The 16,857-nt window shown below is 43.7% G+C and overlaps 1 protein-coding gene across 1 annotated transcript in view; it reads left to right on the top strand.

Moving 5' to 3' along the window:
• Positions 1 to 16,857, top strand: part of tubgcp5 (tubulin gamma complex component 5) — a 75,019-nt gene that overhangs the window by 37,546 nt on the left and 20,616 nt on the right. Inside the window, exons 13-16 of the mRNA XM_085999574.1 lie at positions 790 to 1,064; positions 5,077 to 5,281; positions 9,082 to 9,270; positions 10,860 to 11,042. Coding sequence (XP_085855700.1) covers positions 790 to 1,064; positions 5,077 to 5,281; positions 9,082 to 9,270; positions 10,860 to 11,042 — 852 coding nt within the window. The remainder of the gene's footprint in view (positions 1 to 789; positions 1,065 to 5,076; positions 5,282 to 9,081; positions 9,271 to 10,859; positions 11,043 to 16,857) is intronic.

The following is a 16,857-nucleotide window of genomic DNA, read 5'->3' as shown; positions in this document are numbered from 1 at the left end:
GAATCAGTAACAAAAATGTCATTAAGACAAGAGATGTTGGAGCATGGCATGATTTGCCACAGGGAGCAGTTGAAGCAGAGACCGTTGCAGCTTTTAAGAAAAAATTGGATAAATATTTGAAGCGGAGGAAGATACAGGGCTATGGAGAGAGAGAGCAGGGTGTGGGATTAGTTTTGGATTGCTCTAGAAAAGAGCCAGTACAGACATGCTGGGCTGAATGGCCTCATTCTGTGCTGTAACTTCTATAGTTCTAACATAGAAGATAGGAGCAGGAGTAGGCCATTCGGCCCCTCGAGCCTACTCCGCCATTCAATGAGATCATGGCTGATCATCCAAATTCAGTACCCGGTCCCTGCTTTCTCCCCATACCCCTTGATCCCTTTAGCCTTAAGAATAGAAACTGAAGTTTAAAATCACCTGATGCCTTGTTAACACCATTTCAATCCACTGCATTTGACCAATGAATGAAGGTCCTTCTTGCTGGGACATTATAAGTGTTAAGTTGTGCTACAACCAACTGCAGCATGTTAGACGCATGCTTATTGAAGAGTAAAGGTATTATAATCAGGGATAATACATAAACCAAGATCTTTGTCTCCTATTTACTGGTATTTGGCAGATGATGAGGGTGGGGATACAACAAGGTGCAAATAATATCGTAGGACATCTATTTAACATAAATATTGTACTAATCGAAGATGCTGTAAAGTGGCAGTAGACAACTGGAGCGTTGCCTTTAAAACGTTAAGTCTTTTTCCAATTTATTCACATTTTTGTTTTATGTGCTAGAAACAAGGATGTCCCAGTGAATCACAGGGATTTCTGGCATTCTACTTGCACATTGTACAGCGTGTCTGAAAAGACTGGGATTGATGAAACTATGGGTGAAGGTGCAGGCAGTAGTTGCAACATCGCTCAAGGAAACTCCAGTAAACAGCACACAATGGTCTCCTTCCTGAAGCCAGTGCTGAAGCAGATTATTATGGCTGGCAAGTCAATGCAGCTGCTCCAGAACCTGGAAAGCAAGGACAACCAAGGCCTCCTGATGCAAAACACTCACCGAGGTAAGGGGAAAAGTAATGGCAGTGGTTGAACCATGATCTGAATAAATGTTCTGCTCTAGGTTTCAATTACTGTCACTTCAGAATTACAACAATTTGGAGAATTGATGAAATGCAAATTTCAAAGGAACACTATTACATTCGCCAATATTGTAATGCCATTAATAAATTGTTCAAATTTTAATAAAATGACTTTTTATTGAAGTCGTGCCTTGACTACCGCATGTACTTTTCTATGTGGATCATCTCGGAGAATTACTAGCCATCTGCATTCTGACATGATTTCCAAGGCAATACACAATACAAGTACAGAAACTATTCATTTTTCAACCTCTCTCTTTTAATATGCCGAATCTGTCATTGCACCTGACCCAAAATTAGATGACTCGGGGTGCTTCTTAAAACTTATTGGGGGTGGGGGCAAGAGAAGGACTAATTGATTGATTTTGTAAGTTTTTAAATGACCGTAATGCACTAACTTAAAAGAAAAAGAAAGACTTGCATTTATATATCGCCTTTCACAACCTCAGGTCATCCCAAAGCACTTTACAGCCACCCAATTAGGTACTTTTGAAGTGTAGTTACAGTTGTCAGAGGCGAGGTATTTGCTGTTTCTGCTTTTAGAACTGATGTGGTTCCTGCACTGAGCAACTAGGGAATTGAAATGAATGTACTGTCCTGTCATCACTAAATTGTCACTTTAATAATAATCCAGAACCAGGGGTCACAGTCTAAAGATAAGGGGTAAGCCATTTAGGACAGAGATGAGGAGGAATTTCTTCACCCAGAGAGTGGTGAACTTGTGGAATTCTCTACCACAGAAGGCTGTTAAGGCCAGTTCATTAAATATTTTCAAGAAGGAGTTGGATATATTTCTTAAGGCTAAAGGGATCAAGGGATATGGGGAGAAAGCAGGGACAGGGTACTGAATTTGGATGATCAGCTATGATCTCATTAAATGGCGGAGAAGGGTCGAGGGGCCGAATGGCCTACTCCTGCTCCTATCTTCTATGTTTCTATGTAATTCAAGTTATTCTCTTCTCCCCAAATCAGATTAATAAGAATCCTTTTCCTGATTTATATTGAATTGTGAATCCTTAAGCACCAATTTATTCCCTTGGTGCCAATTCATAAAACTTGAGAGAGTTGCAACTTGTTCTTGGATTGACCGTTGCACCTCGGCTCTTTTGTTTTGCTTGCCTCATGCCAGGTAACACTTATTGATGATCATAGGGGCGGTTGTCACGGTGAATACTCCGCAAAAGTATCGAGATTTTTGCTGCGTTTTCTGTCTCCTGCAGTATAATGCAGAGCTAATTCGGACGCCATTATCCGTCAGCGATTTTGTTCTTATTTCATGATTATGCACCAGTTAAATCCTTTGTCAGCTACTACACATCATCCCTTTGCACAGTATGTTAAAAAGACAGCATTTGAGTGAGATGAAATTTTAAAATGGGTAAAAAAATATATATTTTTGTAAGGCTACACAGTTGAGAATATCCAGTACAACTCAGGCGGGTCCACTAATCAGCCCATGCAAATCCTATAGTTTGGCCTGCGTTACTGCAGCGATAGCATTCTTGCCTTTGAGTCGGAAGGCGTTGAGTTCGAGCCCCACTAGTCAGCCCCGGCGAGCGGAGATGAGGCTTGCAGTCACTGACTACTGGGTTGACATCCAATGGCATACTCGTGTCATATGGGAACTGAGTGACCCACCATCGTAGCCCCAGTGAGCAGGAGATCAGAGCTGCAGCATTGGAAATTAAAATTGGGCAGTTTCTATAATGTGTGGCTGATCCGCAATGCTTGTTTTACGCCCGGAAAGTAAGTTGAAAATCTACCCTTTTGTATTTAAAAATCATTTACAAAGGATTAGTTTAAGCTGTGATCTTTTATTATTCTATCTGCTTGAGGAGTTAAAAGGCCCTACTGTAAAAAATATATCTGTTATATCACTGTCAGATTATTCACTTGTTCATAGTTTAATAAATTCACTTGATGTAAACTTAAAACTGAGGTCCGACTTTATACTAGACCGCTTTTGAAGACTGAAGTAAGATCTTATAGAGGCAAAAGTTAGTCCATACCTAAAAGCAACTACAAACGGGGTTTGCTGTTCATTCTCTTGAGCATGTTACTAGAACAGAAGAATGAGAGGGGATCTCATTGAAGCATACAAAATTATTACAGGGCTTGATAGGGTGGATGCTGGGAGAATGTTTCCCTTGGCTGGGGAGTCTAGAACCAGGGGCCACAGCCTCAGGATAAAGGGCGGGCCATTCAGGAGTGAGCTGAGAAGAAATTTCTTCACACAGAGGGTGGTGAATCTTTGGAATTCTCTACCCCAGAGGGCTGTGGAGGCTCAGTCATTGGGAATATTCAAAACAGAAGTCGATAGATTTCTGACTAGTAAGGCCATCAAGGGATATGGCGATAGGGCAGGTGAATGGAATTGAGGCAGAAGATCAGCCATGATCTCATTGAATGGTGGAGCAGGCTCGAAGGGCCGAATGGCCTACTCCTGCTCCTATTTCTTATATGTTATAAAAGCTGACCTAGATCTTAAAGTAAGGATAGACTGCTAAGGTTTAGTGAGTTGGGATGCACCCACGTGAGGGATCAAAGGCACAAGAGCCAAAATAAACTAGCGTAAGAAAGTTTAGAATGAGACACAAATGTAATAGTCAGTTTGCCCCCCTGCTCAACTGATGGGTCCTTTGCCTGCACTGGTTTGATTTGGGTATTGGAGGCTCAAGCTAGTGATTTGAGTGACTCCTATGTGTTTGTTCCCCTTCCCTCCGCCGCCCCGCCCCCTCAATCCCTATGGAAAAAAATAGCAAGTGTTGAAGTTGCAAGTATGAACTCCTGTTCGACAGTTCCATGATGCAGAACACTGGTAGGCCGTGTACTATGTAGTCCAGAAGTGGGGGTTTGGACTGTAAGTTTTATGTCTAGGCAATTTGTATTACAAATCCTACACTGATAATGTGTTCTATAGTGGACTCGTGCTGATAGATGGTTAATGTATAGATGGGTGTGTGCACTTCTGAAATGGGGAACTGGGAACCCCCCATGAATGATTTTCTTGTAAACATGCTGAATGTGCAAGATTGTTCTCGATTGTTAACGAATTATATTGATATCTTAAATTGGTAGCCAGCTTGCTACCTACTGCCGCAATATTTTGCTTTGCTGTAATTTTAGTGGTTCTGGAGTTGTATAATTTTGTGCCAGATAAAGTTTTTTAAAACATGAAAAATGTTGAAACTGTTTAGATTGACATTTGCAGTCTTTGGATCTGGACTACATTTTGAATGATTTCCAAATCCTTTTGAAATCCATTTTCATCCTGAGATAATAAAAGTGTAATTTTAAACCGTCCGGGCGAGAGGGGGAGTAGGCGGGTGGGAGGCTAAAAATAAAACTCTGGAAACTCGACCCCAACCTGCCCACTCCCAGTTTTAATGGAAGCGGGTTGGTCACTAAAATATTTTAAGGAGGCGCAGCATGCCTCTGTTTTAATGCAAGTTTTATTTTTAACAACTGCAGGCTTCCTGCGGCCGAACAAGCTTGCCTTTTAAACACACCGTGATGGGACCCCAGCGATGGGCCGGCCGGCCTCCACGCGATGTCCGATTTCCGCCCCCCCCACCCCCCGCCTGCCATAATGTCACAATTTCCAACTTGCCTGACATCCACTCCTTGGCTGCTTTCCAGTCTGACTGCTAGCCAGCCTGTCTGTCAATCTAGCTAGCAGTCGGGCAGGAAACTTGTTAAATTCATCAGGACCTGCGGGAAACCCATACTTCCGAGTTTCCTGTTTGAAAATCCTCCCAACCCCCACAATGTTCCTGGCTCCAAATTAGTATCTGACCCAATGTATTTAACTTTTCAGTGGTCTTAAGTTGTTTTTTTAAAGTAAAGGTAGATCTATTGCATTGAAACCCTGAATTTCTTGGCTTTGCAAAGGTTGTTGATTGTCAGTTTGTTACCTTCCTTGATTTGATTGCAGATGCAGAAAGAAAGAGCTTATACACGCTTTTCCTGGAGTCACTTCAGTCTCGCCTTCGGTACGGAGAGGATACTGAATCCTGTGAACATACTGTGCCAGAGCAACAAGCTACTAAAGAAAGCTTGATAAAGGTGCAGTCTATCGTGGCTCGGCACCTTGAACTTGACGATGTTCATGATCCTTTATTAGCTATAACTTTTGCAAGGTAATGTTTCTGAAATTAAAATGTTTTCAGTCTTCAAAGTATTACTGTATCTACTATAGGTTTCAGAGCCACAGACTAAAGTAGTAGTTTTTTTTTGTAACTTCTTTTTGTGCAAATTTTGTGCTTATCAAACTTGGGAATTCTGGTGAATGGGACACATTCTGTTTTGGGCATTCAGTGTCTGCATCAAATACTCCCAGATCCGGTGTAGCACAGTTGGAAGCAGAGTAAAACACCCTCTACTGTTGTCCCAGCAATGTTCTTCAGCTCTAACCCCCAATGTCTACTGTAAACTAAAATGGCAGGGGGTTGGGAACCTGAGCAGGGAGACAGAGGAAAGGGAAACAAGGATAAAAGCAAAAGATAGGAAGGAGAAAAACAAAAGTGGCAGTCAGAGAAATCAACGGTTTAAATCAAACATGGCCACAATAAATAATAATTCTAAAAGGTCTAAGAGCGTTAAAAAAACAAGCCTGAAGGCTTTGTGTCTTAATGCGAGGAGCATTCGTAATAAGGTGGATGAATTAGCTGCGCAAATAGAGGTAAACGAATATGATTTGATTGGGATTATAGAAGCATGGCTCCAGGGTGGCCAAGGCTGGGAACTCAACATCCAGGGGTATTCAATATTCAGGAAAGATGGGCAAAAAGGAAAAGGAGGTGGGGTAGCATTGCTGGTTAAAGAGGGGATTAACACAATTGTAAGGAAGGATATTAGCTCTGATGTTGTGGAATCTGTATGGGTAGAACTGAGAAATACCATGGGGCAGAAAACGTTAGTGGGAGTGGTATATAGACCTCCAAACAGTAATGCAGAGGTTGGGGATGGCATTAAAAGGGAAATTAGAGAAGCGTGCAATAAGGGCACAGCAGTTATCATGGGTGACTTTACATATAGATTGGGCTAACCAAACTAGTAACAATACTGTGGAGGAGGAATTCCTGGAGTGTATACGGGATGGTTTCCTGGACCAATATGTCGAGGAACCAACTAGAGATCAGGCCATCTTAGACTGGGTATTATGTAATGAGAAAGGATTAATTAGCAATCTTGTTGTACGAGGCCCCTTAGGTCGGAGCGATCATAATATGATCGAATTCTTCATTAAGATGGAGAGTGAAGTAGTTGACTCAGAGACTAGGGTCCTGAATTTAAATAAAGGAAACTACGATGGTATGAGGCGCGAGTTGGGTAGAATTAATTGGGGAATGTCACTCAAAGGGTTGACGGTGGATAGGCAATGGCAAACATTCAAAGACCGCATGGTTGAACTACAGAATTTGTTCATCCCAGCTTGGCATAAAAATAAAACAAAAAAGGTGACTCAACCATGGCTAACAAGGGAAATTAGGGATAGCATAAGATCCAAGGAGAGGACATATAAATTGGCCAGAAAAAGCAGTAAACCTGAGGATTGGGAGCAGTTTAGGATTCAACAAAGGAGGACAAAGGGATTAATTAAGAAGTGGAAAATAGAGTATGAGAGTAAGCTTTCAGGGAACATAAAAACTGACTGTAAAAGCTTTTATAGATATGTGAAGAGAAAAAGATTGGTGAAGTCAAACGTAGGTCCCTTGCAGTCAGAATCAGGAGAATTTATAATGGGGAACAAAGAAATGGCAGACCAATTAAATACATATTTTGGTTCTGTCTTCACAAAGGAGGACACAAATAACCTCCCAGAGATGTCGGTGAACATAGGGTCTGATGCAAGGGAGGAACTGAAAGAAATCAGTATTTGTAGGGAAATGGTGTTAGGGAAATTGACGGGATTGAAGGCCGATAAATCCCCAGGGCCTGATAATCCACATCCTAGGGTACTTAAGGAAGTGGCCCTAGAAATAGTAGATGCATTGCTGATCATCTTCCAACATTCGATAGAATCTGGAACAGTACCCATGGATTGGAGGGTAGCTACTGTTACCCCACTAATCAAAAAAGGTGGTAGAGAGAAAACGGGGAATTACAGACCGGTAAGCCTGACATCGGTAGTGAGGAAAATGCTAGAGTCCATTATAAAAGATGTAATAGCAGAGCACTTGAAAAACAGTGACAGGATCGGACAAAGTCAACATGGATTTACAAAAGATAAATCGTGCTTGACTAATCTACTGGAATTTTTTGAGGATGTAACTGGTAAAATAGATAAGGGAGAACCAGTGGATGTGGTGTATTTGGACTTTCAAAAGGCTTTCGATAACGTCCTGCATAAGAGATTACCATTTAAAGTTGAGGCACATGGGATTGGGGGCAAGGTATTGACTTGGATAGAGAACTGGTTGGCAGACAGAAAGCAAAGAGTTGGAATAAACGGGTCTTTTTCCGAGTGGCAGGCAGTGACTGGTGGGGTACCGCAGGGATCGGTCCTTGGACCCCAGCTATTCACAATATATATTAATGATCTAGACGCGGGAACTAGATGTAATATCTCCAAGTTTGCAGATGACACAAAGCTGGGTGGGCGTGTGTGCTGTGAGGAGGATGCCGAGAAACTCCAGTATGATTTGGACAGGTTGGGTGATCGGGCAGAAGCATGGCAGATGCAATATAACGTGAATAAATGCGAGGTTATCCACTTTGGTGTCAAAAACAGGAAGGCAGATTATTATCTGAATGGCAATAGATTGGGAGAAGGAAGTGCAATGAGACCTGGGTGTCCTTGTGCACCAGTCGCTGAAGGTAAGCATGCAGGTGCAGCAGGCGGTTAAGAAGGCAAATGGTATGTTGGCCTTCGTAGCGAGAGGGTTTGAGTACAAGAACAAGGATGTCTTGCTGCAGTTGTACAGGGCCTTGGTGAGACCACATCTGGAGTATTGTGTGCAGTTTTGGTCGCCTAATCTGAGGAAGGACGTTCTTGCCATGGAGGGAGGGCAGCGAAGATTCACCAGGCTGATACCTGGGATGGCAGGAATGACGTATGAGGAGAGATTGGGTCGATTGGGCTTATACTCACTGGAGTTTAGAAGATTGAGAGGGGATCTCATCGAAACCTATAAAATTCTGTCAGGCCTGGACAGACTAGATGCAGGAAGGATGTTTCTGATGGCCGGGGAGTCCAGAACCAGGGGTCATAGTCTAAGGATAAGGGGTAAGCCATTTAGGACAGAAATGAAGAGGAATTTCTTCACCCAGAGAGTGGTGAACCTGTGGAATTCTCTGCCACAGAGGGCGGTGGAGGCCAGTTCAGTGAATATATTCAAGAAGGAGTTGGAGGCTAAAGGGATCAAGGGATATGGGGAGAAGGCAGGGACAGGGTACTGAATTTGGGATGATCAGCCATGACCTCATTGAATGGCGGAGCAGGCTCGAAGGGCCGAATGGCCTACTCCTGCTCCTATCTTCTATGTTTCTATGATAATGACATTGGAAAGTGTACTTTTTTTCTGCACTGATATTCCTAATTTTGAAAAGCGTCAAAGTTCACTCGTTATTTTTAAAACACGAAAAATAGTCAAAGTTGTTTAAAATTATTGCCTTTTTTTTGCTATGATTGTTGTGACTGCTGGTAATATTTGAAGTTTTTTTTTGAAGACTTTTATTGCCGTGTTGTTTAAAGTTCAATCTCTAGAGACCCGCGACTCTTAATCACCCAAATTTGAACATTTAATAGGTTTTATTATCAGGCCAGGTATAGAATCGTGCAGCAGTAACATTGCACACAAATTTTACATATCCAGGTGAGTCCTGTTATAATGTGTGATTTTTATGTGTAAATTAAACGTTTGTAATGCATTGGTTAATGGAGTAATTAGGATTGCTCAAGTGTGATGACTTGTTGGTGCTGATTCAATTCTTGCAGGTTATACATGGAGCAAAGTGATTTCCATGAAAGATTCACCAGTGGAGATGTTAACATGGATAGGTCCTCTGAATCAGTGACCTGCCAGACATTCGAGCTGACACTTCGGTCATGTTTGTATCCTCACATTGAGAAACGTTACCTGGAATGTTGTGGAAAATTAATGCAAACTCTGAAGACTGATTACAAGTAAGGGAAAAGTGGACATGTTTGTCTCGCTCATTTAGATATAGACAAGTTTAACAACCTCATAATTGTTTAAAGCAAATTACAGGAACATCTGATTTTTGCTATGAGTAAATTAGGTGAATGAAAGTTATTGCATTGGGAGAACTTATTGAACAAATCCTTCAAAATGTTTATTTCATAAGCTTCGATTTAAAAAAAAAAACAATTAGATTCTATACCTAGCTCAGTCTTTTGTTCCTCCAAAAATTCACAAGTGTTTAAAGTCAAACTTTCCTAATAATCAGTTCCTGACCTATCTCATCTTCTGTTCTACAAAAAGAAAATACTGCAGATGCTGGAAATCTGAAATATAAACAGAAAATGCTGGAGATACTCAGCAGGACAAGCAGCATCTGTGGAGAGAGAAACAGTGTTAGACGTTTCAGGTCGATGACCTTTCGTCAGAACTGGAAAAAAGCAGGAAATGGAACAGATTTTTATCTTCTGTTCTATTCTTTTCAACCTTGCTTGGTGCCCTGCACTGTAGTTTTTGGTTTTTCACACCGGTTTCTCATTTAAAAAAAAAAGTAAATTGCGTAATAGTGGTTGACCTACCAGTAGTCTATTGAATTCCCATTTGAAAGACTTGAGATGCAACTCCAGTCTTAGCTGGCATTCGGAATTGATTATTTTCAGGCTAAGATTTGCTAATTAGAACTGTTTGCTGCCCAGCCAAAAGGGTAGGCAGATGGCCTATTCCTAAGTCTCTGACAACAACATCATCTTGTATTTATATAACGCCTTTAACGTAGTAAAACTTCCCTTTAACATAGTAAAACATCCCAAGGCGCTGCACAGGAGTATTTTAAGACAAAAAATTTGACACCGATCCACATAAGGATAAATTAGGGCAGGTGACCAAAGGTTTGGCCAAAGAAGTAGGTTTTAAGGAGCGCCTTAAAGGAGGAAAGAGAGGTAGTGAGTCGGACAGGTTTAAGCAGGGAATTCCAGAACTTGGGGCCTAGGCAACAGAAGACGCAGCCACCAAAGGTTGAGCGATTATAATCAGAGATGCTCAAGAGAGCAGAATAATCGGGGATGCTCGAGGACAGAATTAGCGGAGCGTAGATATCTTGGGGGTGGACTGAAGGAGATCAGAGAGATAGGGAGGGGCAAGGCCATGGAGGGATTTGAAAACAAGGATGAGAATTTTGAAATCGAGGCGCTGCTTAACCGGGAGCCAATGTAGATCAGCGAGCACCGGGGTGATGGGTGAGCGGGACTTGGTGCGAGTTAGGACACGGGCAGCCGAGTTTTGGATGACCCCAAGTTTACGTAGGGTGGAATGTGGGAGGCCAGCTAGGTGCTCTTGCAGCAGTTGCTGGAAGATAAGAGAATTGAGGTGCTTTGTCCTTTAAATCTTTTTTTCTCTGCTGTGATGATGCAGCCAAAGTTCTGTGATACCCTCTCACCATGTCCATGCCTGAGACTGGCACTTACTGGCTTGAAATTGTGGGAATTACCCCACTTTTCCCCATTGGGAATTTTTTGGGGCGCAAGATGTTTTAAGTACTGAAGGATAATAAATCTCTTTGTGCTTTTCCCTTCAGACTGGTGGAATATCTTCAAGCTATGAGAAATTTCTTCCTACTAGAGGCTGGAGAAACCATGTATGATTTTTACGTGGCTATCTTTGATAAAGTAAAGGAAAAGGAACCGTGGCAACGCTTGTCATTTTTAAATGCCCGGTTACAAGAGGCAGTTGCACAACGCTATCCTGAAGATAGCTCTCGGTAGGTTCATGTGTTTTGGTTTCTGGAAGGTATCTGTGCAAAGATATATATGACCAGAACTAGGGGCATAAATATGAAATAGTCACTAATAAATCCAATAGGGAATTCAGAAGAAACTTCTTTACCCAGAGAGTGGTTAGAATGTGGAACTCGCTACTACATGGAGTAGTTGAGGTGAATAGCACAGATGCATTTAAGGGGAAAAGGACATAGACAGGCTAAGTGAGTGGGCAGAGATTTGGCAGATGCAATATAATGTTGGAAAGTGTGAGGTTATGCACTTTGGCAGAAAAAATCAAAGAGCAAGTTATTATCTAAATGGAGAGAAACTGCAAAGTGCTACAGTACAAAGGGATCTGGGGGTCCTGGTGCCTGAAACACAAAAAGTTAGTATGCAGGTGCAGCAGGTGATCAGGAAGGCCAATGGAATCTTGGCTTTTATTGCAAGGGGGATGGAGTATAAAAACAGGGAAGTCTTGCTGCAGTTATACAGGGTATTGGTGAGGCCACACCTGGAATACTGCGTGCAGTTTTGGTTTCCATATTTAAGAAAAGATATACTTGCTCTCGAGGCGGTTCAGAGAAGGTTCACTCGGTTGATTCCAGAGATGAGGGGGTTGACGTATGAGGAAAGGTTGAGTAGGTTGGGACTCTACTCATTGGAGTTCAGAAGAATGAGAGGTGATCTTATCGAAACATATAAGATTGTGAGGGGGCTTGATCGGGTGGATGCGGTGAGGATGTTGCCACTGATGAGTGAGATTAGAACTAGGGGGCATAATCTTAGAATAAGGGGCTGCCCTTTCAAAACTGAGATGAGGAGAAACTTCTTCACGCAGAGGGTAGTAAATCTATGGAATTTGCTACCCCAGAGAGCTGTGGAAGCTGCGACATTAAATAAATTTAAAATGGAGATAGACATTTTCCTAGCAGATAAGGGAATTAGGGGTTACGGGGAGAGGGCAGGCAAGTGGACGTGAGTCTAGATTCAGATCAGCCGTGATCCTATTGAATGGTGGAGCAGGCCCGAGGGGCCGTATGGCCTACTCCTGCTCCTATTTCTTATGTTCTAAACACATGAGGGAGAAAGGAATAGAAGAATATGTTGATGGAGTTAGATGAAGAAGGGTGGGACTTGTTGGGCCGAATGGCCAGTTTCTCTGTTGTAAATACTATGTTGATTCATGCTTCCCTATATTGTTGTATATTACAAAGCTCCTTCAAGCCCATTCTCCCAAATTACCTTGTCATAGGCTCTATTCAACTTGTTTAATCTCTAGATGCAAATTTAAAATCCCTACCCTAATCCCTGCCAAAAGGTATTGAGCGAAACTCCAGACTATCTAACCTTGCAATTTACATTATTCAGCTCTCAAGGTTGCTTTTCATTCATGACATTTCTGTGGTTCCAGCAATTTAGGAACAGTTGTATTCAATACAGTATTTGATTATTTCTATCTGTATTTTCACAGTAATTTTCAGCACAGTTCTAAACCAACCATTCAGCCAACTTTTTATTTGTAATAGGAGCTGAGAAACACATTGTTCACTGCTTTTTCTGGGGAAATGTTTCATAAAGAAAGAACTTGCATTTATATAATGCCTTTGACCTCCTCTGGCCTCCTAAAGCAGTACACAGCCAATGAATTTCTGGTCACTGATGATATGTAAGCAAATGCAGCAACCGGTTTGTGCACAAGATCTCTCCAAAAAAAAAAAAAAAAAAATGACTAACCAGTTAATCTATTTTTGATGGTGGTTGAGGGATGAATGTTGGGCCACAGAGAGAATTCTATGCTTTTGCTTGTTCAGTAGGGAAGTCAAAAATTTATGTTAAAACAAGTACAAATATTCCCAAGATGCGCTCCTCCCACCAGCATAGAAACATAGAAGATAGGAGCAGGAGTAGGCCATTCGGCCCCTCAAGCCTGCTCCGCCATTCAATGAGATCATGGCTGATCATCCAAATTCAGTACCTTGTCCCTGCCTTCTCCCCATATCCCTTGATCCCTTTAGCCTCAAGAAATATATCTAACTCCTTCTTGAATATATTTAATGAATTGGCCTCCACTGCCTTCTGTGGTAGAGAATTCCACAGGTTCACCACTCTCTGGGTGAAGAAATTCCTCCTCATCTCTGTCCTAAATGGCTTACCCCTTATCCTTAGACTGTGACCCCTGGTTCTGGACTCCCCGGCCATTGGGAACATCCTTCCTGCATCTAGTCTGTTGAGTCCTGTTAGAATTTTATAAGTTTCAATGAGATCCCCTCTCATTCTTCTAAACTCCAGCGAGTATAAGCCCAATCGACCCAATCTCTCCTCATACGTCATTCCTGCCATCCCAGGTGTCAGTCTGGTGAATCTTCGCTGCACTCCCTCCATGGCAAGAACATCCTTCCTCAGATAAGGCGACCAAAACTGCGCACAATACTCAAGATGTGGTCTCACCAAGGCCCTGTACAACTGCAGCAAGACATCCTTGTTCTTGTACTCGAACCCTCTCGCTACGAAGGCCAACATACCATTTGCCGCCTTAACCGCCTGCTGCACCTGCATGCTTACCTTCAGCGATTGGTGCACAAGGACACCCAGGTCTCGTTGCACCTCCCCTTCTCTCAATCTATTGGCATTCAGATCATCTGCCTTCCTGTTTTTGCCACCAAAGTGGATAACCTCGCATTTATCCACATTATACTGCATCTGCCATGTATCTGCCCAATCTACCTTATCCAATATGGCAGGCGATGCACTTCCGGCTGGATATGTGCCTGCACTTCCTGCCCGCCATTTTGGGGGCTTGGTAAGCCGGTTAGCCGAATTTCTCGGCCATGTTGTTTTACCCAGATTTCTTACTTTTTCAGCACTAACTCGTCCTTGCACCTATATTGGTGACTACATCTCCCTGAAACTTGGGAATCAGTATGCAATGGCACAGTTCCAATTAACTTATCACATTAAGAAAGTGATGACTCTATATTAAAATCTGCTGGTAATGTTCAAAAGTTCAGTGGTGACCATCTTAGAATTGTTGTGTAACTGTACACTTGTAACTGTTTTAACAGAGTACAATTTAAGAATTTTACTTCCCTACCTAACAAACAAAGGTTAACAGTATAAAGACAAATCATTAGCACAATTCATCAGATAACCTCGCCTCTGGGCCTACCTGTCTCGCCTCTAGACCTACCTGCCTCGCCTTGCCTTTAGATCTCTAGACCTACCTGTCTCGCCTCTGGGTCTACCTGTCTTGCCTCTAGACCACCTGCCTCGCCTCTGGGCTTACCTGTCTCGAATATAGGCATACCTGCCTCATAGCCTCTGGGCTTACCTGTCTCGAATATAGGCATACCTGCCTCATAGCCTCTGGGCTTACCTGCCTCGAATATAGGCATACCTGCCTCTGGGCCTACCTGTCTCGCCTCTGGGCCTACCTGTCTTGCCTCTAGTCCTACCTGCCTTGCCTCTGGGCCTACCTGCCTCGCCTCTGGGCTTACCTGCCTCGAATATAGGCATACTTGCCTCACAACCTCTGGGCTTACCTGCCTCGAATATAGGCATACCTGCCTCTGGGCCTACCTGCCTCGCCTCTGGGCCTACCTGCCTCGCCTCTGGGCCTACCTGCCTCGCCTCTGGGCCTACCTGCCTCGCCTCTGGGCCTACCTGCCTCGCCTCTGGGTCTACCTGCCTCGCCTCTGGGCTTACTTGCCTCGAATATAGGCATACCTGCCTCACAGCCGCCGCCTCGTCTACCACGGGACCGCTGCTGCTGCCGTCGCCGCTCTGGGCCTATCTGCCTTGCCGCCACTTTTATCATTGCCGCCGCTCGACCGCCTCATCTCCCGCAGGTTCGCTGTTGCTTTTTATTTATTATTATGTGTATCCTGAGTGCAAAAGTGGTTATTATATATAGTCGCCAAACACTCTTGGAATTACGGAATATTCCAGTGTTTTTTTACGGAAATACAGACATCACAACAAGAAACTTAACAAAAGACTTTCCTGTGGAGGTACCGAGGGACAATGGAGAGCAGCGGGGGCAGGGGAGTCCACCCCTCGACCAGAACCATCAGGCCCCAGGGAGTAGGTGCAGACAAGCCCACAGGCGGGGGTCGCGGGCAGGCCTGCTAGTTAGATCACGCAGACGGGGGTGGAAACCAGCTTTGCCCAGCATTCTCCTTGCCAATGTTCAATCTCTAGCAAATAAGATTGACGAGTTGAATTGCCGTATCGCCTCACAGCGGGACATTAGGGAGTGCTGTGCCATGTTCCTAACAGAGTCGTGGCTAACCTCCATGATACCTGATGAGGCGGTGCAGCCCCAGGGATTCCTTCTGTTTCGGGCCGACAGAACAGCTGATTCAACGGGGAAGAACAGAGGTGGGGGTGTCTGCTGCCTGATCAACAACAACTGGTGTACAGATGTCCAGGTCATTTCACAACACTGTTCACCTAAGTTAGAACTACTAACAATTAAGTGTCGCCCTTTTTATGTACCGAGGGAAATCTCTGCTATTCTCATGGCAGCAGTCTACATTCCGCCACAAGCTGATGCAAACGCTGCACTGAGTGAACTTTACAGTGAGGTCAGTAAACTTCAGAACCGGTATCCCGAGGCAGTTCCTATCATTGCGGGAGACTTCAACCATTGTAGTTTAAAGAAAGTATTGCCGAAATACTTTCAACACATCTCCTGTCCGACAAGAAATGGAAAAACTCTAGACCACTGCTATACAACAATAAAGCACGCCTACCGTGCCATTGCTCGGCCGGGCTTCGGCAAATCAGACCACATTTCCGTACTCCTACTTCCTGTTTACAAACAGAAGTTAAAGAGCACACCCACAACAGTAAAAACGGTGCGAAGCTGGACAGCGGACACAGAATTACAACTGCAAGGCGGGTTGGAAATAACGGACTGGAGTGTTTTCAAGAACCCAGACCTGGATGTGTACGCAGGCCACGTTACTGGATACATTAACAGACTGGTGGATGAATGCATTCCTACCAAGATTGTCCGTTTATTTCCTAACTGCAAACCATGGATGAACTCAGACATCCGCAACAAACTAAGAGAACGGCGTACCGTTTTCAAATCAGGGGACACCGAACTCTACAAGAAGGCCAAGTATGACCTCAGAAAGGCTATCAAAGCAGCAAAAAGAGACTATAAGAACAAACTAGAGTCTCAGTACAGCAGGGGCTCTGACGCCAGACGTATGTGGCAGGGACTAAGGGCCATCACCAACTACAAGGGGAGCTAAGCGGGAGTCACCAACACCGATCCCTCCCTACCAGACGAACTGAATACTTTTTATGCTCGCTTTGAGAGGGAGAACACTGAGCCGGCCATCAAAACCCCCAGCCACCCAGAGGATTACACATTACAGCTGACTGAATCCGAGGTCCGGAGAATCTTCAGGAGGGTGAAAGCACGGAAGGCAGCCGGCCCAGACGGGGTTTCACCCCGTGTCTTCAAGACCTGCGCAGACCAGCTGGCTCCTGTGTTTACGGACATTTTTAACATCTCATTGCAGCAGTCTGTTGTACCAGTGTGCTTTAAGGAGACAACCATTGTGCCGTTACCTAAGAAGACCAAGGTAACAGGCCTCAATGACTATCGTCCCGTGGCTCTAACATCCATAGCCATGAAGTGCTTGGAATTGCTGGTCATGACACATATAAGCAGCATCATATCCGATTCCTTGGACCCGTTCCAGTTCGCATATAGGGCGAACAGGTCTGTAGACGATGCCATCTCCCTAACACTACACACTGCCCTGGAACACCTAGACAGGAGGGACACTTATGTCAGAC

Source organism: Somniosus microcephalus, chromosome 10, assembly GCF_052327205.1.
Source record: "Somniosus microcephalus isolate GS21.2 chromosome 10, FLI_Smic_1.0, whole genome shotgun sequence".
Classification (NCBI taxonomy): domain Eukaryota; kingdom Metazoa; phylum Chordata; class Chondrichthyes; order Squaliformes; family Somniosidae; genus Somniosus; species Somniosus microcephalus.
The sequence above is the reverse complement of the archived record's forward strand: the minus strand, read 5'-3'. Positions and strand labels throughout refer to the sequence as shown.